Raw genomic sequence first — 23,966 nt, 5'->3', positions numbered from 1 at the left:
GGAAGGCACACATGAGACGAGTCAGGTAAAAATGCTTTGAAAATCGCAAAGTGTGACACAAGAGTAAAGTCTTATTAGATCCTTACGTTTAGAAAAAGAGGATCCCAGAAGAGTCCCAAACTACCTACGACTGTTAACTATGTAACCTACATGACACAGTGCTGTGGAAGAGGCACCCACAACCCCAGTCAGGTCATAGCCCTGTGTTAACACAACCCTCCTGACTCTTCCTACGCTCTTTGGGATTCTCCACTCACAGAACCTGAGTCAGTACATAACGTCCCCCAAATAATCACAACAATGACAATAATAGTAGTAAGAACAACAAGAGTAAGTCACTACCATTTATTTGGCACATGAAGTCTGTTAGACACTCTGCCAGATACTTTATGAGCATTATCCCTCTTAGTTCTCAAACAATATCATGAAGCAGCTGTTGTTGTCTCCAGTTTAGAGGTAATTAAGTTGAGGGTTAGAGAAATCATTTACTTGGTTCCATTTACTGAGTAAGTGACAGAGCTTGACTTAACTCAAATTTCTTTGACTCCAAAGCTTAAGCTCTTTGTGCCATTTTGCTGTTCATTTTTAAGGGAAAAAATGCTTTTTCCCCTCCAGACCGTGTGCCAGGTTTCCTGTGGAGGATTAAGCGTGAGGATATGAGCTAAATGAGTGAGTAAAATGGTTAACGTGCAGGTAGTCCCTCTCCCGTTACTTACGGCTCTATTACTGGGAAATTTAAGCCCCACATTATTTCCTTATCACCACCATATGCTCTCTCCCTAGTCCAGAGACTGGGGTATAACAATGAGAATAATCCCTTGTACTCATCCTGGGCTTTATATACTCATTGTTTCATTTGAACATAACAAGAAGCCCTTGAAACTATGTTGTCCTGTTCTACTCATGAGGACACCAAGGCTAAGGGAAGTCAAAGAACTGGCCTAGATTCCCAGCTAATAATTGGGAGAGCTGTCTGGAATATTACAACTGTTACTAATAAAAATAATAGCAAGGGTAGGGTGTTTCTTATATCCTATAAACAGTGTACAACATGAAACAATGAGGAGGTTTCTTCCTTGAACTCTGGAAAGCAATGGTGTGATGTTCAGAGATGTTAAATCCTTGTGCTTGAGTATACTTAAAATTATGTCTATGTCACGGACATTTAAATAATCAAATCCTGAAACTTGCTGGAAAACGAGAGGTTTATTTTCTTGAGTAAATAAGGCTGGAGTCGAAGGAAAGGGGGATCAGCTATTAAATTCTTACCATGGCACAGAGGTTTCTGAATGTCAAATGTTAAACTCTTCTACATTCAATAGGAATTTTGCTATGAATCTTCAGTTCCCTAGGGTACCTTTCCTGTCTGTGCCTGTCAGCATTATTGTTATGTATTTTAAATAAAGCTTTCCCTAACATTCAAAACTCCTTCTGGCTCTTCCTTTTAGGAAAGAGGCATAAATAAAGTTTGTACTATGCCTTTGCATTTTTGTTTTCTTTTACCTTGTTCTAACTGTGTGCCCACCCCATCTCCACTCTTCAAAAGTGTAAAGCTAAGGTAAAAAGAGCTTTTAAAAAAAAGGGGGGGCCCCCTCTGGGGAAGTATGCAAATGACAGAAATGTCTATGGGAAAATTAAGGGAAGTGAAATTCAGCAAGAAAGAAATTCATTGATGTTGTGATGAAACGTTGTCACTGGAGATGATGACAAATTAGAATCTGTTCCCATGGGGACCGCCGCGCTACCTACTCATCATTTGACCCGTGGCTGGATGCTGGCTAGCCGAAGAATTGACCCAAAAGATGACAAGATGGTTTCAGTCCCGTCATCTCATCAGCATTCAGGAACCCCTTAGGGGATGAAGGGGAGAGGATAAAGAAGGATAAAAGATGAAAGCTGAGCCATGGAAAGAAAAATGTTTTTAATTACAGTGAGGAGGATTGTGGGTCCACCTGTAGCTTTTTGCTGAGAACGTCCTTTGTTTTCGCCTGTCTGCAGGGATCATGGCAGGATACACATGCAGAATCTGTCTGGCCTCTTGGAAGTTTCCGCCTTGGTAGCCAGTTCTTTCGCATTTAACAGATACATTCAGGATTTAATCTTTCTGTGGGCTATCTTTACTCTAATAGATTGTTATGCTTGCCCAGCAACCTGGATTTGGTTGGCATGCTAAAAGAGATTGCTTTTCGAAAGGGAAAATCTACCCCACGGTGGAGTGTGAGGTTTCTACTGTGAGTGACTGTCACCGTCCTTGTCCAAAGGGCACAGGGTGGGTCATCTCAGGCAGTGGGGTCACAGGAGGCCAGGCACCCCCTGGGAATCCAGAGACCCTCAAGCTCCACATGCCTCTGTTTTTTCACACATAAAATAGGAATTACAATTTCATCTTACTACTCTGTGATGACAAAAATTAACTTAGCTGAAAACCCAGAGGAAAATACTGAATTCTGAAGTCCACTTCCTGCAGGATAGGAATGGTACATTCATTCTGTTCTCCTTCCAGGTTATGAACAAACTGGAACACTGTGGAGTAATCAGAACAGTTTAAGTTAGTTCAATGGAACTGATACCACAGTAGTCAGGTAACAGATAGGCATTGTTTTGGAGGATACATTATTTCAAATTCGGCCCGATCCCTTTTTCATATTGGTGGTAGAATTTAGCAGTTCTAAACTTCTTCAATTTTTTGATTTTCATAGGAATTATGAAGAATTTTAAATGAAATGTAAACTATTAAAAATCTAATTCTTATTATAAAGTAATGAGGCTGTGTATTGCTTATGGTATCCTGCCGAGAATTTCACAGCATTTGTTCAAACGGGTTTGAAAAGAAATGGCGAGGGAGGTTGCCGGTCTGTGTATTTACAGAGTGAAGCAGTGTTGCATAAAGCCCGGAGCTTTGTTCCTAAAGCAGAATGCTATTGGCTTTGGATCCCAGCTTTACTACTTACTGGCTTTGTGACCTTGAGCACGTTATTTAACCTTCAGTGACCACTTCTAGAAGATGGAGATGTGTACTTTATAGGGTTCTTTGAAGGATTAAATTGATATATGCTTGTGAGGTGCTCAGAATAGTGCCCTACACATAGTTAGCCCTCAACAGATGTTGGCAATTATTTGGTTTAAATAAACAGGATAGGGTGTCGCAGTATGAAACACTGAGGGGTTTCTGACCAAGAGGCGCGAATCCTAGTGGAGAGAGCTTGCTTCTGAGACCTTTTGTTCATTTCCTTGTGTGTCTGGCCTCTGCGTGCAAGTTAGTGCCTCTGCCTATGAAGAATGAAGGGTGAGACTCACCCTAACCAGGAGGCCAAAGGCAGATACCACCCCCTGCTCCCCCACCCCCAGGCAGGGCCAATCTCCCATCAGCCAGTAACCACCCCCCCTTGGGTTCCGCAACCCAAGGAACACTTAGTTCCACGGCCAGCCCACTCTGTGCCATGGCTGATCATGTTGCAGCTTCTCTTAAGTTAGGTTTGTCTGGGGCACCATAGCTGAGCAAGTGAACACACAGGTTTTATAGGCAAGACAGTTCTGAGTTCTGAATGAGTGAGTGGGTCCTTTTGTTGTGTGGCTCATTGATATAAGATGACAGTACCTACATTGTAGGGTCCTTGTGCCTAGCATATGGTAAGTACCACTGTATGGCAGCTGTTATGATTTTCTGAAGAACCCTGAAATCTCATTGCAACAGGTTTATAATTCATAGGCTACAGTCTCGATAATTCTGATGATTTACTTGCAGTGCTTCTGTCTGAGCAGCTTTGTTTAGCTTAGCTTCAACACGTTTATCTTAGGATGGAATTCCACCTATCCTGGGTGTTCCGGTTACTTGTTGCTGCATTAGAAAGTATCCCAAACTTAGTGACATAAACAACTGTTTCTTTATGCCTACGGATTCTGTGGTTCAGGCATTGCAAGGATGGCACCTCTGTTCCGTAATGTCTGGGGTTCCATCAGCGAAGCCTGGGGGCTGGAATTATCCAAAGACTTCTTGACTCATATCCGGAGCAAGGACTGGCATGAAGACTTGCTCAACTAGGGCTGCCAACCAAGCACTTGACTGTGCCCTCTCCATGTGTCTTGGACTTCTTACAGCATGGTAGTTGAGAGCATTCCAAGAGAGACAGGCGGAAGCTGCATGCCCCTTTATGACCTAGCCTTGCAAGTTACATAGTGTCACTTTCTCTATGCTACTGGTAGAAGCCATCATAAGCCTACCCAGATTCAAGCAGTGGGAGTAGAGGGACCCCCACTTCTAAATGGGGTGCAAATTTTTATAAAATTACTGGAGTTATGGCTCAATCTTGGACATGTTAGGGCTTCTGACTTCTGCCTATAGCAAAGCAAGCCATACAATCTCTATTCCAACTACTTCACTCTGCAATTGCATAATGAAAGCAGCCAGAAACAATATGTAAACAAATGACTGTTTCAATAAAACTTTACTTATGAACACTGAAATTCGAATTTCATATAGTTATTAAATATCACAAAATACCTTTTAAAAAATTACATTTAAAAATGTAAGAGCCATTCTTAGCCCATTAAAAAATAAGCAGTGAGCCAAATTAGAATATCATGATGAGCTGGATCTGACAGCCCTCAGAATAGGAGAAAATATTTGCAAACGAAACGACAAAGGATTAATCTCCAAAGTATACAAACAGCTCATGCAGCTCAATATCAAAAAACCAAACAACCCAATCAAAAAATAGGTGGAAGACCTAAACAGACATTTCACCAAAGAAGACATACAGATGGCAGAGAGGCACATGAAAAGATGCTCAGCATCACTAATTATTAGAGAAATGCAAATCAAAACTACAATGAGGTATCACCTCACACCAGTCAGAATGGCCATCATCAAAAAGTCTACAAACAGTAAATGCTGGAAAGGATGCAGAGAAAAGGGAACCCTCTTGCACTGTTGGTGGGAATGTAAATTGATACAGCCACTGTGTAGAACAGTATGGAGGTTTCTTAAACAACTAAAAATAGAACTACCATATGACCCAGCAATCCCACTACTGGGCATATACCCTGAGAAAACTATAATTCAAAAAGGAACATGTAACTCAGTGTTCATTGCAGCACTATTTACAATAGCAAGGTCATGGAAACAGCCTAAATGTCCATCAACAGATGAAGGGATAAAGAAGATGTGGCACATATGTACAATGGAATATTACTCAGCCATAAAAAGGAACAAAATGGGGTCGTTTGTAGAGATGTGGATGGACCTAGAGTCTGTCATACAGAGTGAAGTAAGTCAGAAAGAGAAAAATATCATATGTTAATGCATGTATGTGGAATCTAGAAAAATAGTACAGATGAACCTATTTCCAGGGCAGGAATAGAGACGCAGAGGTAGAGAACAGATGTGTGGACATGGGGGGAAGGGGAGGCTGAGATGAACTGAGAGATTAGGTTTGACATAAATACACTATCATGTGTAAAATAGATAGCTAGTGGGAACCTGCTGTATAGCTCAGGGAGCTCAGCTCAGTCCTCTGTGATGACTTAGATGGGTGGGATGGGGGGTGGGGAGGTCCAAGAGGGAGGGGATATACACATACATATGGCTGATTCACTTCATTGTACAGCAGAAACTAACACAACATCGTAAAGCAATTATACTCCAATTAAAAAAAAAAAGAATATCATGATGAGCTAGATCTGGCTTTAAGTTAGAATTCTCCAAATGTGTAGAAGAAACACTGGGGTATTTCTCAAGTGTCTGTGTGTTTGGATATGTGTGAGGGAAAGAAATGTTTGCAATTTCCCTTTTCATTTTAGAAGTGAATTTGTGAAGATGTTATTTGGAATTTCAGTCCTTTCAAGCACACCTTATCTTTATCCTGTTACAGAACATTTGTTCCGAAGGGCAATGAAGAATGACACTTGTAGGTGGGAAATTTGAAGCAGATTTGAAAATCGGCTTGAAAATAACAAACGAAGATATTCTGATTTGGTTCCATGTCCTCAGCCTCCAAGCTGTCGGATTGTGCGAGATGCGTGACCCAAAGGAGATGATTAGTTCTCCTCTAGTGTGCTGATAATGAATAGCTCTACAAAACCAATTAGCAATAATTCTATCAGTCACTGCGTTTGGGTAACATTTTGTTTAAGGGGAAGAAAAACAACACTGTTTTCCTTAGAGATCTCTAATTAAGCTGTGATATTTGGTGGGAACAATGGAGAAAAAAGCAGTATGCTTAGCAATTTGCTTTTGCTATCCCCATATGAAAGTGTATTATGATGAAGTGTTCTGTTCACAGCAGTTAAGAAAGACATTTGTCCGTGTTAAAGGTGTAACAGACCAAACACAGATCTATTTCTAACAGTGTATTTTGTTTTGTATGGATGTCTGCACTGCACAACTTCAGGGATTTGCCATTCACATGGAAGGCTGTGAATGGCGCCCCCTGGAGTTGTGTAGCAGAAGACACTGAATATCATTTCCCTTCCTTCAAGTGTTTTCCTCCTGAAAAATCTGTGGGAATCGAGAACCATGAATAGTGGCATTTTTTCTTCCAATCACTATTGTTGCTCTGTAACTCCTAATACCCACTGTCATGCCGACAATAATATCAACAGACTTCGTTTTCTCCAGCAAGGCATTTTATGGATCAGCATTATTCTATCTGAATTTGAGCACACGGGTAGTCCTTAATGTATTATAATCTATTGTAAGATAGAAGTTATTATTTTACTGCTGTTGAAGTATCGTTCTGTGCCTTCTGGGCATTTTGCAATTTTTATTTCAGTTTACACAATGAAATAAGACTTGGGTGTGTGTTTATCTCACCTGAAGTTTACTGCAGGCAGCTTGTGACACAAATTGATGAACTTATAGGAAAAAGTACAGTGGGTTATTGTCCTGGTCTTTCTATTTATTTTGCTTACTCTCATCCTACAGCTAGCCAAAAAAATCCGAGAGAAGTTCAACCGTTACTTGGATGTGGTCAACCGGAACAAGCAAGTTGTAGAAGCATCCTACACGGCTCACCTGACCTCTCCTCTAACTGCGATTCAAGACTGCTGTACTATCCCACCTTCTATGATGGAGTAAGACTTGGAATTTTTTGTTGTTGTTTAAACCAGGAATTGAATGGCTTTCCATTCATATTTAAAATACCTGTTTGTTTATTGCAAAATATATTCCTGTCTTAAATTAGCTCTTTACCTTAACATAGACAAGTAATTCTTAAAGAAGTATGACTATATCCAGGAAACTCATGGACCTTCCCCGCTTGCCTTTTTGTCAGGCTGCAATCCAGGTTCAGAAGTATCAAGCATTGTTTGAGTACAGAGTTGACTAAGTCTAGAAAATTGCAAACATCTTTTTCATGTGTTAACTAATGCGTCATGAATAAGACAGTTTCACTGATTCTGCTAATTTGCCTAATTTAAGGGAATGCTTTTTATCTTTGATACAAGAATAGAAAAAACTCCCACTTCATACTTTATAGTGTGTTTAAAACTACCAAGGTAGATGTGGCTTCAGATAATATTGAAACAGAATGGTTGAGGATATTTTTATTTATTGGCATAGTGATATTTATATCTGGAGGTGTATAGGGCCATGTGATGCTGGAAACTGCTTGGAGGGGAAAGAACACTTATCTAGAGGTACAAAGAACTTAATTTTGATTTAGTCTCTAATTATCTGTGTGACCATAATCTAGTTACTTAATGTTTATTTGTATGCACAGTTTTCTATCAGTGGATAATAATCTCTATTATACCAATTTAGAATTGGCTATTTACAATAGAATGACTAAAATAAGTTAACATACTTTAAAAATTATGAGTGTAAATGTTAGCATATTTAGTATGTATCACTCTTCTTTTTGCATAATAAGTGCTCTTGAAGCTATGCAAAGGATGGAGACAACATAGTTTTTTGGTAGTTAAGTGATGCTTTGCTTCCACAAAGAAGTGTTTACTTATTACAGCTTCTTGGTGGGCTATGTAGGTAACAGAGCATCCTCAAGTCATTTTATTTCTCCATCTGTGTGATATTAAGATGAGTCTTTCTCTCTGGCTTAGCCTGTCTGCAACCTAGAGAAGCTCATATTAGTTTTCTGCTAAACTAAATGGAAAGTGTATACAATTTGGAATGAGACTGTCCGGATATGAATCTTAGCTCCAGGACTTAATACTCAGGTGGTCTCAGATATTTGATGTCTTTGACCCAGCCTGTCTTCATCCCTAGAATGGGATCAATGATGGATACTTCACAGGATGTTGTGAGCATTCAGTAAAATCAATTATGAAAGTATTTTGCAAATTGTAATGTTCTGAACAAATATCAGCCATGATACACATACTTTCCTATCATAGTGAACATTTCATTTTTCGTTACTGATATCATTTTTATAGTTGGGGCATCAGTAGCTTAATGTTTTTGACAGTTTGTCTCTAACCTAAAAATAAAATAAGCGTCCAGTAGGGCTTTGAACCAAAGAAAAAGATCATTTCCTGGCTGAGAGAAAAGATAGTATAATAAGGGAGAAGTCCTTAGAGCTAGAATTACGCTTAAAACACTGGTTCTCAACCAGGGTGATTTCCACTCCCCTTCATCCCCAGGGATATTTGGCAATGTCTGGAAACATTTTCAGTTGTCACAGTTGGAAGGTGGGGACCGTTGCTACTGACACGTAGTGAGGAGAGGTCAGGGATGCTGCAAACATCCTATAATGCACAGGACAGCCCTGCAAAACAAAGAATTATCTGGCTCAAAATGTCAGTAGTGCAGAAGTTGCCTCAGAAGATGGGAGATCTTCATGAAATTCCTAGGTGGAACTACTCTAGATGAAACAAAAAGCTTGAATTGACTGGCGTCTACTTGTAAATCTACCCAGTATGTCACCTCCCCATTATTTTCCCCCTTCGTGAATTTCTGTTAATGTTTCAAGAAGTAATTCAATAATTTGCCTCGCTCCATAGCTTCCTGTTACCTCTTTTTTTCCCCTCTCCTTGTTTACCTTTGCCCTGGAGGAATTCACTGCTCCCTCATCTTTGTTCCCATAGTAAGTTTCCTCCATCTCTATTACAGTGTAGAACTGAATGTATCACATGTAGTTGTTGGTAGGTCTGCCTCCCCTGCTGTTCTGGGCAGGGATTACACCTCATCCATTTTCATCCCAGTACCTCGCAATTGTGTTTGATTACTGTTTATTGGGATCCGGAATGGTTTGGATATGGGGATGAGTAAGGGGTTGGAATTTCTACTTGAGAGTAATTTCTACTCTCAAGAAATTAAAAAATTATTGGGTGGGGGCCAAATACTGAACATAATAAATAGTTAGGGCAAAATGTGACACAGCAGAGAGGTGCCGTGGTTCCGCTAAGCAGAGTACTATACCAGGTGGGTGGCATCACCAAAGATTCTGTCAACTTCAGAAGTGTGCATCTAGACCTAGAGATTATCATACTAAGTGAAGTCAGTCAGACAGAAAAAGACAAATATTATATGATATCACTATAATCTAAAATGCAGTACAAGTGAATTTATTTACAAAACAGAAACAGAGTCACAGACATAGAAAACAAAGCTATGGTTACCCAAGGGGAAGTGGGGGGTTAGATAAATTAGGAGTATGGGATTAACAGATACTACCATATATAAAATAAACAACAAGGATTTACCGTATAGCACAGGGAACTATATTCAATGTCTTGTAATAACCTATAATGGAAAAGAATCAGAAAAAAAGATGTATATCTGAAACACTTTGCTGTACACCTGGAACTAACACAATATTGTGAATAAGCTATACTTCAATTATTTTTTAAGTGTGCATTTTATTTGAGCTGGTCATTTGGAAGAATATCACAAGGAAATAACGACATGTTTATAAAGATAAATTTGTAAACAGTCATTGTAGTGCCATTTAGAATAGCGAATATTGTATATATTCCTAAATTTCTAATAATAGGAGATTAGTTAAGGAAATTATGTCACATTCAAAAAGGTGATAACATAAGATGCAGCCATGCTGTAGAAGAGAATTTGCTGACTTGTGAAAATGGCCATACATGCATACACACACTGTACACATCTCAAGTTTGGGAAGACTTACATCAAAATGTTTTGGAGTAGGGCTTCCCTGGTGGCGCAGTGGTTGAGAGTCCACCTGCCGATGCAGGGGACGTGGGTTCATGCCCCGGTCCGGGAAGATCCCACATGCCGCGGAGCTGCTGGGCCCGTGAGCCATGGCCGCTGAGCCTGCGCGTCCGGAGCCTGTGCTCCGCAACGGGAGAGGGCCACAACAGTGAGAGGCCCTAGTACCGCAAAAAAAAAAAAGAAAAATATTTAATAAAATATGTGGATAAGTAATAAGTAGGTCACAAAGCAGCATGTATAGTATAATTTCAATTTAAAAAAATATATATAGGGCTTCCCTGGTGGCGCAGTGGTTGGGAGTCTGCCTGCCAATGCAGGGGACACAGGTTCGAGCCCTGGTCTGGGAAGATCCCACGTGCCATGGAGCAACTGGGCCCGTGAGACACAGCTGCTGAGCCTGCGCGTCTGGAGCCTGTGCTCCGCAACGGGAGAGGCCACAACAGTGAGAGGCCCGCGTACCGCAAAAAAAAAAAAAAAATGTTTTGGAATAAAGACAGTGGTTTCCATTTTGAATATGCTAGGATAAGGCTTGAGGTCTGAGATGCAGTCCATCCAGCCATTTGCAAAAACTAGTGGTGTACCTTTAAGTGAATATAATAAACCGTAAAATGTAGTTTCTGCCCTCCAGGAATTTCTCACTTAGTTCAGTTTAACATCTAAGAGACTTGAATTATACTTCTAGCAGGACCCAGGCTGAGTAAGCAGATGAGCATGAGAGGCTGTTCCTCCTTTAGAGGCTGGACTCCTGTGTTGAACGTAGAATGGAAACTGTGGAACCGCAATGCAATCTTCTCTCCTTACTAGAAGTAGTTGACAGAGCCAAGAGCTGCCGTTTGGGGTGAATCTGGTAAAACCAGAAGAGTTCTGATGATAAAGCTGAGTACTCAGAAGATGTACAGATGACAAAAAACAGGTTCCCTCTTAAAGAGAGATCTGATCACAACCGTCTGCAGCTGGAAGTGGCAAGCGACAACTACCCTTCTCTTAGACTGAGTCTTGGCTGAACAGGAAGCTCACTTGCCAGAGAATGTGTGTAGGAATTTTTGGAGTGAACACTGAGCTGACACTTCCCTAGGCATTGGCTAAGCACAAATACTTTGTAAAATTGAGGCTCTTTCACCTTTTTAATGAAGATTCAAAGATGGGAAGAGTTAATAGTAAGTTTTTGCTGTGAACCAGGGTAGGAATCCTTAGCTGCCCTTTTTCCAGTTTCTCATAAAACGCTTTAATCTGCATTTTTTAACCATTGTGGGATCCTACTGTGGACATTTTCAGTCCCTCTTTCTTATATTTCAATCCCTCCGAAAAAGTCTCCATTTTGAATCTCAGGGAGTCCATGTTGGAGTTAAATGCAGAAACGAAGAACTCCCAGTCTTGAGAAACAATGTAAGGAAATTACTAAAAACAGGTTATCGTCTATGTCAAGAGATACTGTTTTTTCTCTTATGGAAGCAACATAAAGTTTCTTTTTAAAATAAATATACCTAAATTTAAAAAACACATTAATTAAAATGAAAATATTAAGGGAATGTGACCAAAGTTTTGAAGATGATCGATATGGTAATGACTGAAGTTAAGGAAAAATGGGCTCAAGATTGTTGAGAGAAGTCCTTCCAAATTGTAAGATTTTACTGTCCTATAAAGCAGACAACTTTTTTCTTTTTTTTTCGGTGAGGGGGATGCGGATGGACTGCACTGTGCAGCTTGTGGGGTCTTAGCTCCCCGACGAGGGATTGAACCCAGCGGTGAAAGTGCGGAGCCCTAACCACTGGACCTCCAGGAAATTCCCTATAAAGCAAACTCTTTATGCCCATGAACTGGCCACAATCATATGCACTAATAATGCCGTTATAGTAAATATAAGCAAGTGGACTTGAGATAAGGGATCACCAGTCTTATATCTGGATCTTATCCATTCTTAAATACGTGGGCCCTGTAAACATTTTTAAAAATGCAACAGTGACCCAATAGCACTCGAGCTATTTATTACTAACATTGTATCTGTAGCCCATTGACCTTGCTTCTCCAACTGTATTAAGGACAAGTTAGCACTAGGCCAAAATTTTTATGACTGATTTTAACCGATGGCTAATTTTTATATTTTAGGCCTAGAATTTTATTTTTACTGATTTATAATCCATATTTGATTTTTTTTTTTTTGCGGTACGTGGGCCTCTCACTATTATGGCCTCTCCCGTTGCGGAGCACAGGCTCCGGACGCGCAGGCTCAGCGGCCATGGCTCACGGGCCCAGCCGCTCCGCGGCATGTGGGACCTTCCCGGACCGGGGCACGAACCCGCGTCCCCTGCATTGGCAGGCGAACTCTCAACCACTGTGCCACCAGGGAAGCCCCATATTTGATTTTTGTCACTAAAGCGTGATAATGCATATTTTTAAAAAATAAAATGCCCGGTTCTGAAGAGAGAGGGACTTTAAAGCACTCTATTATACAATATTCTGCAGAATACACCCTGAAGGTTATACTATGATGACAACAGAGAGAACCTGCAAAGCAGCAGAAAATTGATTTTTTCAGATGATTTTGATACTTTGCTTCTCAGACCAGTCAACTCTTCTTACTCAGGAGCCCTGGAAGTTAATTATTTTGTACAGGGTCCTGCATAGTGATTAGGTATTCCGTCAATATTTGTTGAAGGAATGATGTGAAGAATTAATATTATCTAACGTGGAAAAAAATAGGCTGTGGTTTAATCTAAGACAAACTCATTTTCAATGGTATTACTTTAAATAGCATAATTTTGAGAATGAGTTTCTTCACTCGTGTAATTTAATTTACAGCTCCCTTTGTGTTGTAGTGGGTTAGGTGGTGAGGGTCCACAAGATCCTGGGCTCCCTCGCAAGGATTGCAGAGACACAGAAACACCTAATAATGCCCGTGGTCTATATCTGGCCTACAAGTGTGTTTATCTTGGCTCCCCGAGATGTTTTAAAGGTTTTTAAATTTGTAAGTTTTAAAATCTGTTGCCTACCTTTAAAATTTAGGGGAATTACACAGTTTAAAAATCCAAACTTCAGGGATTTCCCTGGTGGTGCAGTGGTTAAGAATCCACCTGCCAATTCAGGGGACATGGATTCGAGCCCCAGTCCAGGAGGATCCCACACGCCGTGGAGCAGCTAAGCCCATGCACCACAACTACTGAGCCTGCACTCTAGAGCCAGCGAGCCACAACTACTGAGCCCACATTGCCACAACTACTGAAGCTCACACGCCTAGAGCTCGTGCTCCGCAACAAGAGAAGCCACTGCAATGAGAAGCCCGTGCACCACAATGAAGAGTAACCCCCGCTCAACACAACTAGAGAAAGCCTACGCGCAGCAACGAAGACCCAATGCAGCCAAAAATTAAAAAAAAAAAAGAAATCCAAATTTCTGTCCTCTCTAAAATCAGATCTGACGATGATGGATCCACATTCCCACTGGGCAGTAGTCAGCTTCTGTGACGAGCATCCCCCTTTGAAGACAGCCTGCATTCTCCCCTTCACCACAGTCCCCACTAGCTCCTATCGCATTACACCCAGCCTATTCCCCTGACTTTCATTACCTGCTTGGCCCACATTAGCATGTGATATAATGTTAATAAATTTTTAAAATGTCTTATCCATGTGCATTCCCTGATGTGCCATCTTAAACATACATGCTCCTTCTGTCAGGTTTAAATATAGCTCCTTTATGCATAATACTGAGAATATCTATCCCCGAAACCCGGCTTGCCACAGAGATTGGGTTATCCTGTGCACATCTGAAGCTGTTATTTTATCAGCAGGCCCTGCTAACCCTTGACTTTTTCATAAATCAGTCGATAATTTTGTCTTCCACATCTCTTAATCCATTTCTCTCCTTCCTTCCCCAATTTCTTTTGTAGGTGCTCCTGCCTGGTAACATTCTTATTTTTTATTTTTGATATCTTTATTTAAGGAAACAGGAACAATGGAGAGGTTAAACCAGCGAGGAAGTACTGGGAAAATGAACTGAGATTTTTATTCTTTTTTGTGTCTCCAAGTAGGATTCAGTGCTGTTATCCTCACTTAATTAATACTTGTTAATTGGATAATCATGGTGAGAACTGGCATTAAGGCATCTAGGCCAGGTTTGAGATGAACAAAGTCATATTCTGATGGAGCTACAGTAAGTAAGCAACTTGTTTTCAAGGCTCTCCGAAGCCAGCCACCCGAAGCTAGGAGACTTCAGCCTTATAGAGAATTCTGTCATACCCATCAGGGGAGACTTAAAAAGCTTCATTGATTCTCAAAAGTGAAGAAACTCTGGACACCACTGTTAAATTGGATTTTTGCTATTTTACAAGGAGTTCTTAGATTTGGGACATCCACTGAGATTGATACCGTCACCAAGGAAGGCATATAGGACTCATCTCACTTTCTGAGAACCCAAATTCAATGCATCCCCCAGCTGGCACCCACTAGAACAATATGATTTCAGGAATCAGGTCTTATCCTTCAACCTGTTGAGGGTATTGTGCTGCAGACAAAGCAACTAGCATAGGTTCTGATGCAAGAACACAGCCTCCTGATTACAATTCTCATGAATAAGCCCATATTATAACTCTATTAGTCAGGGTTCTCCAGAGAAACAGAATCAATAGGATGTGTGTGAGAGAGAGGAAGAGAGATTTATTTTAAAGAATTTGCTCACGTGATTGTGGAGATCAAGTCCCAGATCTGCAGGGTAGCCCAGCAGGGGCTGGAGACCCAGGAAGAGTTACAGTTCCAGCCTGCTGGAAGAATTCCTTCTGCTTGGGGAAGTCAGTCTTTGTTCTATTAGAGCCTTTAACTAGGTAAGGCCCACCCACAAGTCCCCTGGTTTAAATGTTGATAATCCAATAATAATAATTCCTTTGCAGAAATATCCAGAATAGTCTCTGACCAAATATCTGGACACTCTGGCCCAGCCCAATTGACATATAAAATTAACCATCACACCCTCTTAGAGAAAGGATAGAAAATTGGTCTACAAAACCTACCTTTGAAGTTGAATTTTTACTAACCCTCAGGGTTAGATTGGAGGATTCCAGACTCTCATTCCTGGAACTTTCTAGTGTTCTCCTAGACTGCTTCTCTTTAAAAAAAAAAAAAAAAGAAGTTAATGCCCATGTTAATGAGCTGCCTGCAAAGGAGTGAAGGCATTTGAATAAGTCTTTATCCATGTAAATTGGTTGTATATTTTGTGGTATGATTTAGATGTTGTGCAAATTTCTGTGTTCACATTTTAAGTTCTTCAAGTATTATTGACATCATAGGAACCAGAAATAAGTTACTTAGAGAGTTGTTTTTAATTTTGATGATTCACATGCTGACATATAATGTTCAGATTCCTGTACTAGGCTCCTTAGGATTCTTTAGGGACTAAAGAGCATCAGGTCCTGGTTTGTGATTGCCTTTTTTTTTTCTTTTCCCCCAGTACGTGGGCCTCTCCCTGTTGTGGCCTCTCCCGTGGCAGAGCACAGGCTCCGGATGCGCAGGCTCAGCGGCCATGGCTCACGGGCCCAGCCGCTCTGCGGCATGTGGGATTTTCCTGGACCGGGGCACGAACCCATGTCCCCTGCATCGGCAGGCGGACTCTCAACCACTGCGCCACCAGGGAAGCCCCCGTTTTTTTTTTTTAAACTGAACTCAAACATGAGCTTTCTTTCATTTTTAAAAGGAGGCGAGCCTCTTTTTAAATATCTTATTTTTAAATCAATTCAGTCTCTATCATGGTAGAAAAGAAACATCTTAAGCAGTAAAGACAGCTTTCCTGTTCAGTTTAAATTCAGTTGTGATACAGATTATATCATAGGAATATAGTACTAAGACCAGATGGGGGCCTCTGCTCTGCCGGTTTGCTGTGTGATCTTGGAAAGTTCACTTAACCTTTTTAGTCCATAGCTTCCTCAACTGTAAACTGAGCAGTTTGAACTATACTCCAGAGAGCCAACTCAAGATTTATTATGGGCAACTTTTCCTGCTGCCCAAATTTGTAAATTCTAGCTTTGTTAGGGGATTTTTCTTCATCTTTTTGAGAGCTACCTAAAAAAAAAAAAAAAAAAAAAGATATTATGCAGCAAGACCTACAGAGGTTAAATTACTCATTTATTCATTAACTTAAAAAAGTAAACATTTGTGGAATGGTTTATGGAAGAAGCATTTCAGCTGAGTCTGGAAGCAGGAAAAGGATTTGAACGTATAGGGGTATGGAGAGAGAGCTCTCCAGGAGAGAAAGGTCAATTTAAAGAAACCCCCATGGAAGGAAATGGCCAGGAACACTGAAGAGGACATTGTGTCTGGGGGAAGTGATGGAAGAGGCAGCTGAGAAATTGGATTAATATCAGATTGTAGAGAACCTCAAATTCTAGACTGAATAACTCAGGAGACCTTAAACTCTGTAAATGAAATGAAGGACAATTCTCTTGCTTCCATGTGTCTTTGATGCATGGTAGACACCCAGTAAATACTGGTTGTTTGAATGAGAGAATTAAAATTTTCGAGAAAGGGAATGAAATGATGATCCCCTTTAAGGGGATTTTACTTGTCCACCATGTAACTGCTAGAAGACCTAGTTTGATTTCATTTATGTAGGCAAGGAACAAGAAGGGGGACTGAACTTGGCTGTTGGCACCCACTGTTGGGTATTGGAAGAGGGAGGAATTGAAGGTGACTGAGGTTGATTCTGGATAGCTGTGAGAGTGGTTGATATCAGATTCTAAGTCATATTTCCATCCTGTGTGCCTTTTCATCTTTCTTCTTGTTACACTTGAGTTCAGGGACCCTGTCAACTTTGTTTTCAGTACCTTGCTTGAACAGGTCCTTAATATATATTTGCTGAAGGAGTTCATGCATGGTAGCAAACCTGATTTGGTCTTTAGTTGGAGTACAGGCAGTGATGATGATGTCAGAATTACTGAGCTACTTTACCTCTAGGCAGAAATTCAAATACTTTTATGCCCATTCAAGATGGTCGTCGTTTTCATCTGAGTATTATTCCATTGTGATAAGCTCTGATAGGAAACTTAAGTTGATGTTGACTTAGTTATCTCAGTTATTAGCTAGATTCAATCAATAATAATAATAGATATGAATAATTATTATAACAATACTAATGATTATTATGCAGGGTGAATTTAAAAGCACAAAATTTCCAGATATCTATGTATATGTCTCTTTCAACTCAACTTGTCTGTATCATGTTCAAGATAGTTAAGTGCAAGACATTGTGCTAGACACTGTCTGATAGACAAAGGTGAATAAAGCAGTTTGTACCTTTAGGAGCTCAGAGGATGCAGAGTAAACTAAGCAGACTGTGTCAAGTGTCATGAAAAACCCAAAGACTTTTTTAGATGAAAAAGTGATTATGAACAGAGGTCTCTGAGCACTCAGGCTTGGTAGAAGAGTGGTAGTTGAGGTCTTGAAGAGTAGAACTCCTGCAGACATATCTAGGGGAAAGGATGCTTCAGACCAGAAAACAGCAAGCATCATAAAGCATTGAGTGTGGTGAGGGGTGAGATATAGCTGGAATGGCAGATAAGAGATGTATGGGGTGGGCTCAGAATCCTTGGTTGCCTGGACAAATTTCCCTCTGTAAACAGTAGGTTTTAAAGCAAAGAAAGACTGTGGTTAAGGTCTGAGATTTGGGTAAATTAATTCGTTGGCAAGTGAAGGATAAACTGTAGTGAAGAGACAAGTTGTTTGTCAAGCTGGGCCACCCTAATAATCTAGGAGAAAAGTAAGGACACCTCAAGGAAGGATTGTAGCAAAACAAAAGATGTCCTGGGTGGTGATGGGTTACCTAGAATATTACCCATAGACAGGGAATATAGAATATATAGATTCTGCCAACTAGATTTTATTGGAGATCTGGGTGGGGAGGAAGATTTTAAAAGATGATTCTAAATTTTAAGTTGAACATCTCAGAGGAGAGGAATTATTAACTAACAATGAAAATAAGAGCAAAAGATATTTAAGAGGAAGGTGAATTCAGTATGAACATGCTGATTTTGAATTTAAGTCACATGTGGATCATTCTTAGGAGGTGTTTGGCAAGCAGTTGAGTTTTGGGGTTTTTAAAATTTATTTATATTGGGGTGTGTTGGGTCTTTGTTGCTGCCCTCAGGCTTTCTCTAGTTGCGGCGAGCAGGGGCTACTCTTCATTGCAGTGTGTGGGCTTCTCATTGCGGTGTCTTCTCTTGTTGCAGAGCACAGGCTCTAGGCGCATTGGCTTCAGTAGTTGTGGCTCGCGGGCTCTAGAGTGCAGGCTCAGTAGTTGTGGCGCACGGGCTTAGTTGCTCCACAGCATGTGGGATCTTCCCGGACCAGGGATCGAACCCATGTCCCCTGCATTGGCAGGCGGGTTCTTAACCACTGCCCCACCAGGGAAGCCCAGCAGCTGAGTTTTAGCCTGTAGCATCACTTTACTTTCGTACCACAGATGTTTTCACCCCCGCCCAACTATGTTATATGCATGGCAGTTCAGGAGAGAGGGCATAGTGGAAAGGTATAGTTTTAATGCTGTGCTCATGCACACCTGGGTTTTGTATAAAATGATGTTTCTAGGCATAACAGCTGATCCACATGTGGGCAAATCCTATTTTTTCCAGCCCTATTTCAATGTGGTGCACATGAAAAAAAATGATAAAAATTGTTTAACCCTATATACATTTTATTTCTTATTATTACTGTTCTTATGAGAAACAAAGCACTGTGACTTAGCCAGGTGCTTTTGCACTAATGACTCTTGTTCTATTTTTCTTTGGGTAACACAAGGTCAAATAAAGTGACAAGCGTGGTTCTTGACCACTGAGTTTAATTTTATCGCAGGTCCTGTTCCTTCCACAGGAAGATGTGTTTTGTGTTTTTGCCCTCACAGTACTGAAAGGTGAATCTCAGTCTTTCAGGTGTTCTCCCTGCCTTATCTCACAATTTCATCTCCAGTCCACTTAAAAATTATTATCACCTGCAAGCAGGCGAAATGTTACAGATACAGTCTTTATGGATGTTGGTACCAGAAGGACTTGTGTTGAGCTCAAAATTCAACAGAGATTTTGTAGAACACCTTACATTTCAGAAGGCCTACTCAGTTACAATATCTAACTTATGTAAAAGAGTTACATATGTTTATGCTTCAGTAAAATACTTTCTTCTGTAAACATTATTTTACTTACATTACCTTCTTCCTATGATCCTATCAGTCCAGTTGGGTACAATCCCCCTCCTCCTGCATTTTGCACATGAGGAAGTAGGCTCAGAGGGATTGTGTCAGGACTCAGGGGAGCTGGGTGTGGAGCCCAGGTTTGCTGATTCCAAATCATGTTTTCTTTTAATGGTAAAATATTTTGACCAGTGGTAAAATCGGAATGGCTTATCTGCCAATTGAAATGCTGAACTATGTATTCCTTCTTAGAATTTCACTTGAGGCTATTGTATGACCCTCTGAAGTTTCTAAATTGGCTGAATATTAAGCTCCCACAGTCTGGTTGGTTTATCTCTCAGTCTTAAAACCATGTTACTGCAGTAGTCTGTGTCATTTCCGTGTGTGTGTGTGTGTGTGATATTTATAAAGATATAAATATATCTTTAGGTGTATTGAGGAGCACCCTCATAGCAGAAAACATATGCATTTGGGTCTGCTGACAGTCCTGCTTTCTAGATTTTTCTTGTGTGACCTTCACTGAAGCAAGGACAGGAGACCTGCCACACTGCTTAGAATACTGATTTTCACCAGTGACCTTTTATGGATTTTAGGGAGCAGTGGTCTTGCGGTTTTCCTTCTTGCTTGCTCCCTATCTAGCTAGCTAGTCTCTAAAAGAAACTACCGAGTAGTCTTTGCCAGCTTTAAGAAATAGACCCTGTTATAGCAGAGGACTTCCCTTGAGGTTTTCATGTGTTTTATTGTGCAAAAATATCAGTGTTCCAAAGAAGGTCAAGATTTAAAAATCCCATGTCTGTTATCTTTCTTGGAGACTCGACTGGTCTGGTAAGATGATGGACGCAGCTATCTTCAGACTCGTAGCTTTATTAACTTTTGAATATTGGGTCAGTAATTCCTTTTGAGGACACATTAACCGTAAGTATTCCACATCTTACGTTTCATGTTCCTTCTACAGAACAGGGAGATTTGGATAGGCCTTGTCTGTCTCCTTCATGAATGTGCCTGAGAGATTGAATGAACCGGCTCATCTCCAAGGTCATCGGCTAACTGAGGTTCTCAGTGCTTTTCTTTGATGTCTGTGTCATACCACGCACAGTTGTCTGCTATTTACTAAGTACCCAGCGTATGCGCAGGAAGAAAACACACGAATTTACAAGCTCTGGTCTCCAGTCCTGGCAAGCCTCAGCCTCTTCGGTTTTCTGCATTTTGTCATTCAGCATTTGCTAAAATTTTACTCTTCACAGGCAGACTCTGGGCTAGGCTCTAGGGATAAACATGGGAAAGGATCTCTCTCTTTACATCTTCCTAGCAAGGGAGAAAGTATATAAATAAATAACTGTAAAGTGTGTGAAGTCCTTGTTAGAGGTCAAGTGGTAAGATGGACAGGGGGCTACAGAATGGCACAAAGGGAGCCTGTGGATCCCACCCGGCCTCTGTCCACCTGCCTGTTTTCTCTTATTTTTTCAGATACCTTTCTTTCTTTCTTCTTCATGCATCGCTGTCCCAGCCTGGTGACGAGGAAGTTAAAGGGTAAATGTTTAATGTGGTTGTGGATCCACTTCCAATTCCCCCAGATGTCACACCTGTGCAATTTTCCAAGCTTGTGTGAGAAGGCAGGTTAAATGGAATGTAGAAGCAAAAACCAGATTGCAGCAGGGCCTCCTCCCAGTGATCTGCTTTGGGCAGGGGGGTGGAGAGGGGGGTAGTGAGAATGGTAAAAAAGAAATATGGCTGGTTTGTATGACACTTAGACTCTCACAGAGAGGGAGACACTTGATTGCTCTAAAGCCTTACCTTCCAAGGGCATTTGAAACCAGCCTTGTTTCCACTCTGGCTGGGTTGCTGAACCCTGAAGATTTAATCCTTATTACTGATAAGAACAGAAAGAATGTGACTTATCTCTCTAATCTCTGCAGAGATGGAAGGAAAAACCATTTCTTGGAACATGATTACACATTATTTGACAGCTTTTCAGCTTGCCCATTAATTTAGGTGTTTGAATAAGTAAACTCAGTTGGGGCTGGGTGTCGAGTATCATTTTCTTTATAAATGTGAGAGTTCCTTTTTGAAGTGATCCCATTCTTACCTCTTCCCCCACCATTCAAACAGAGTTTAAATATTTGCCAGTGTAGATGTTTGATTTTTATCTTAGCTCTTTCTTTGCTTAACGTTATTCTCATGGGTGGTTAAGTGGAAGATAAGGGGGCTCTTGTTTAATTCTTTTCAACTGGTATTGCTCAAATATTTGGAGAGCAGACACTTCCCAGAAAGAATGAGCAGGAACCTGGTTGAATGGAGGTGAAGTGAAATGTCCCCCTGTCATATCTGAGTAAACCAGGCACTGTTGGGCCGTTACTAGGATGTTTTTTGGTGTCCAGATCTCCTTTTAAAGGCTCCTGGAGCTACTGGTCGAGGGGTCTTGCCTTCTTTGCTTCCCAGAAAAATGTGTGCTGCTCTTAGAATGGAACTTGGTAGTTCAGTGACACCAGCAGCAAGGGACTGCCTTGTGCTGGGAGCTCCACCCGAAGTCTCACAGCATTTGTTCCACACCAGCTTCTGATCCGATAACAGATTTTGCTTCCACAAGAAATGGTGTGTATGTGTGGTGTTTTGGTTTGTTTTCTTTTTAAACCTTTTGCACCTGTCTCGAGCAGTGATTAAAAACAACAGACAAGTAAAAAATATCCCCTACTCCATTAGCTGTCATCATATTGGCTTTATTTATGGACTCAACTATCACTGTAAGCCTTGCTCTTCTGAGATATCCACAGGGATTTGCTTTCTAAATTATTACCTTTAAAATGTGCCCATGAACAATACCGCGTTTCACCAGCGCCCTTGGAACCCACACTGTGGGTGTGGTTTTTGTGTGCTATGTGATAAATTGAGCAGCTTCGCTGCAAATGTTGAGGAAAACCCAGGGTTTTAAGTGATTTGCCTGGCAAATCACCTTCCAAAGGAAATTTAAACAAAGACCAAGAAAGAGATTTCAGGAAGTAAACCCCAACTGGTGTATGTGTCTCTCTCCTTTATATCTTTTTCTTTTTAAACTGGGACTCCACTGAAAAGTTGATTTACACTGTGAATCGAGGCTGAATCAAATCCAATTGGAACTCACTTGAACACTGTTTTGATGTGAGATTCAAAGCTTCTGCAAATTTATTTTACCTTCTACATTTGCTGATCTCCTGCTTGTAAATCCTGTTGAAGGAGAATGAAAATGACTGCAGCCTGATGGGAATTAAATGTCTGAAGTTCAAAGCAGTTTGCACATCAGAGCAAACGTCAATCAAGTGAACATCTTGCAAGCCAGGCAGGGAGTGAATTTCTCCATGGGGAAGAGATCAAAGTGGGAGTCACAGTTCTGTTTTCTCCCTCGGGATGAAGTTTCGATCAGTTGTTCATGAAAGTAAATCCAGAAGGAAGTTTTTTCTTTTTTAACTTGAACGGGTAGGAAAGATGGAGTTATTTCTCTTGAAACTAATTTTCAGGCACTGGTTTTATCTTATGAAAATGAATACAGAAAGCAGTCGTAATCCACTATCTCCCCTTTTTAGAGTGAGAGTCTACAGGAGATTTCTATAGGATTGTTCTCTTATTACTTTTTTAAAGGACAGATATAAAGATAAGTTGAATTGCCTGCTTATTTTATAGGAAGATCTATAATTTTACCAGTTCTTGACCTTTCCATAAACCTGAAGTTTTATAAATATGACTGGCAGCTAATATATTTCTCAGTGAAAAATCTCTTAGGTAACCCTTAAGAGTAACTGACATCTTTTTATAATGGATTGTAAGAATGAACTTCACATTTCTCAGTCTCCAAATCAGGGTAAATAGCACGTTTCTTTTTAGAAATCATTTTTCTAAAAGGCATATGGGCATAAAAATGTGCTCCTGTCTTCGGCAAAGCCACTGTTCGTCTGGTGCCTGGAGGATGGCTAAGCGAGTTTTACTGCTGTGTTTGGAGCCCAGAAGAGAAACAAGCATTACTGAGTGTGAGTGAGTAGAAGGTGGAGAGATAATCACAGGGGTTTTGCTCACGTAATTACTTCTCCCAGCTGACTCACCAGCTCTGGACACACCATGTTCCTATATCTCTTAAGCCCCCTGTTGACACCTGCTTCCTTCCCTGCCTGCACGTCAGCAGTGTCGGCAGCCATAGAAGCAGAGTGAGGTTTATTTCTCGCATTTCATGTGAACTTGGTTTTGGAGCGGGTGCTCCCCACATGCGGGATAACTCAAGACATTGAGACTGTTGCCACTTAAAGAACTCCATGGAGCAAGAAGCAGGAGGAAGGAGAATGATTGTCATGTCCCTGAATCCTTTCAATATCAGAATGTGGGGATTTAATAGGAATAAATTAATTTAAAACCACCAGTATTCACTATGTGGGGATTACCCAGGAAGCAAGGATTAAATCCAGTTCTTGAAACAAGGTAACAAAGTTTACTTTGCTAGTAAACTTTCAGAATCCGAAGGTCTGTGAGCCAGCTAGACAATAGGTCAAATTGCCCCTCTGGCTGAGGTTCTCCTGCAAAGTGGTTATTTAATTCTCAAACATCAGGGTTGTTCTGTGGATTCCTTCAGAAAAATAAGAGCTTCAGGTATTTTCTGTGTTATTTTTGCATCAGGTCTGATATCTGGAAGGCTGTGTGTTTGCACCACATC

General features: G+C 40.7%; 1 protein-coding gene across 5 annotated transcripts in view; it reads left to right on the top strand.

Moving 5' to 3' along the window:
* The window catches only part of CACHD1 (cache domain containing 1), a 234,240-nt gene that overhangs the window by 106,274 nt on the left and 104,000 nt on the right, over nt 1-23,966 (top strand). For all 5 annotated transcript variants that reach the window (XR_016395079.1, XM_089921448.1, XM_089921438.1 and 2 more), the window contains exon 3: nt 6,923-7,071. Coding sequence is in view for 4 of the 5 variants with exons in the window: in XM_089921448.1 (XP_089777574.1) it covers nt 6,923-7,071 (149 nt within the window). In the remaining variant the exon portion in view is untranslated. The remainder of the gene's footprint in view (nt 1-6,922; nt 7,072-23,966) is intronic.

This window comes from Delphinapterus leucas, chromosome 1 (assembly GCF_059928025.1).
Source record: "Delphinapterus leucas isolate spDelLeu-1000000601 "Yukka" chromosome 1, BTC_Dleu_Yukka2, whole genome shotgun sequence".
Taxonomy (NCBI): Eukaryota; Metazoa; Chordata; class Mammalia; order Artiodactyla; family Monodontidae; genus Delphinapterus; species Delphinapterus leucas.
The sequence above is the reverse complement of the archived record's forward strand: the minus strand, read 5'-3'. Positions and strand labels throughout refer to the sequence as shown.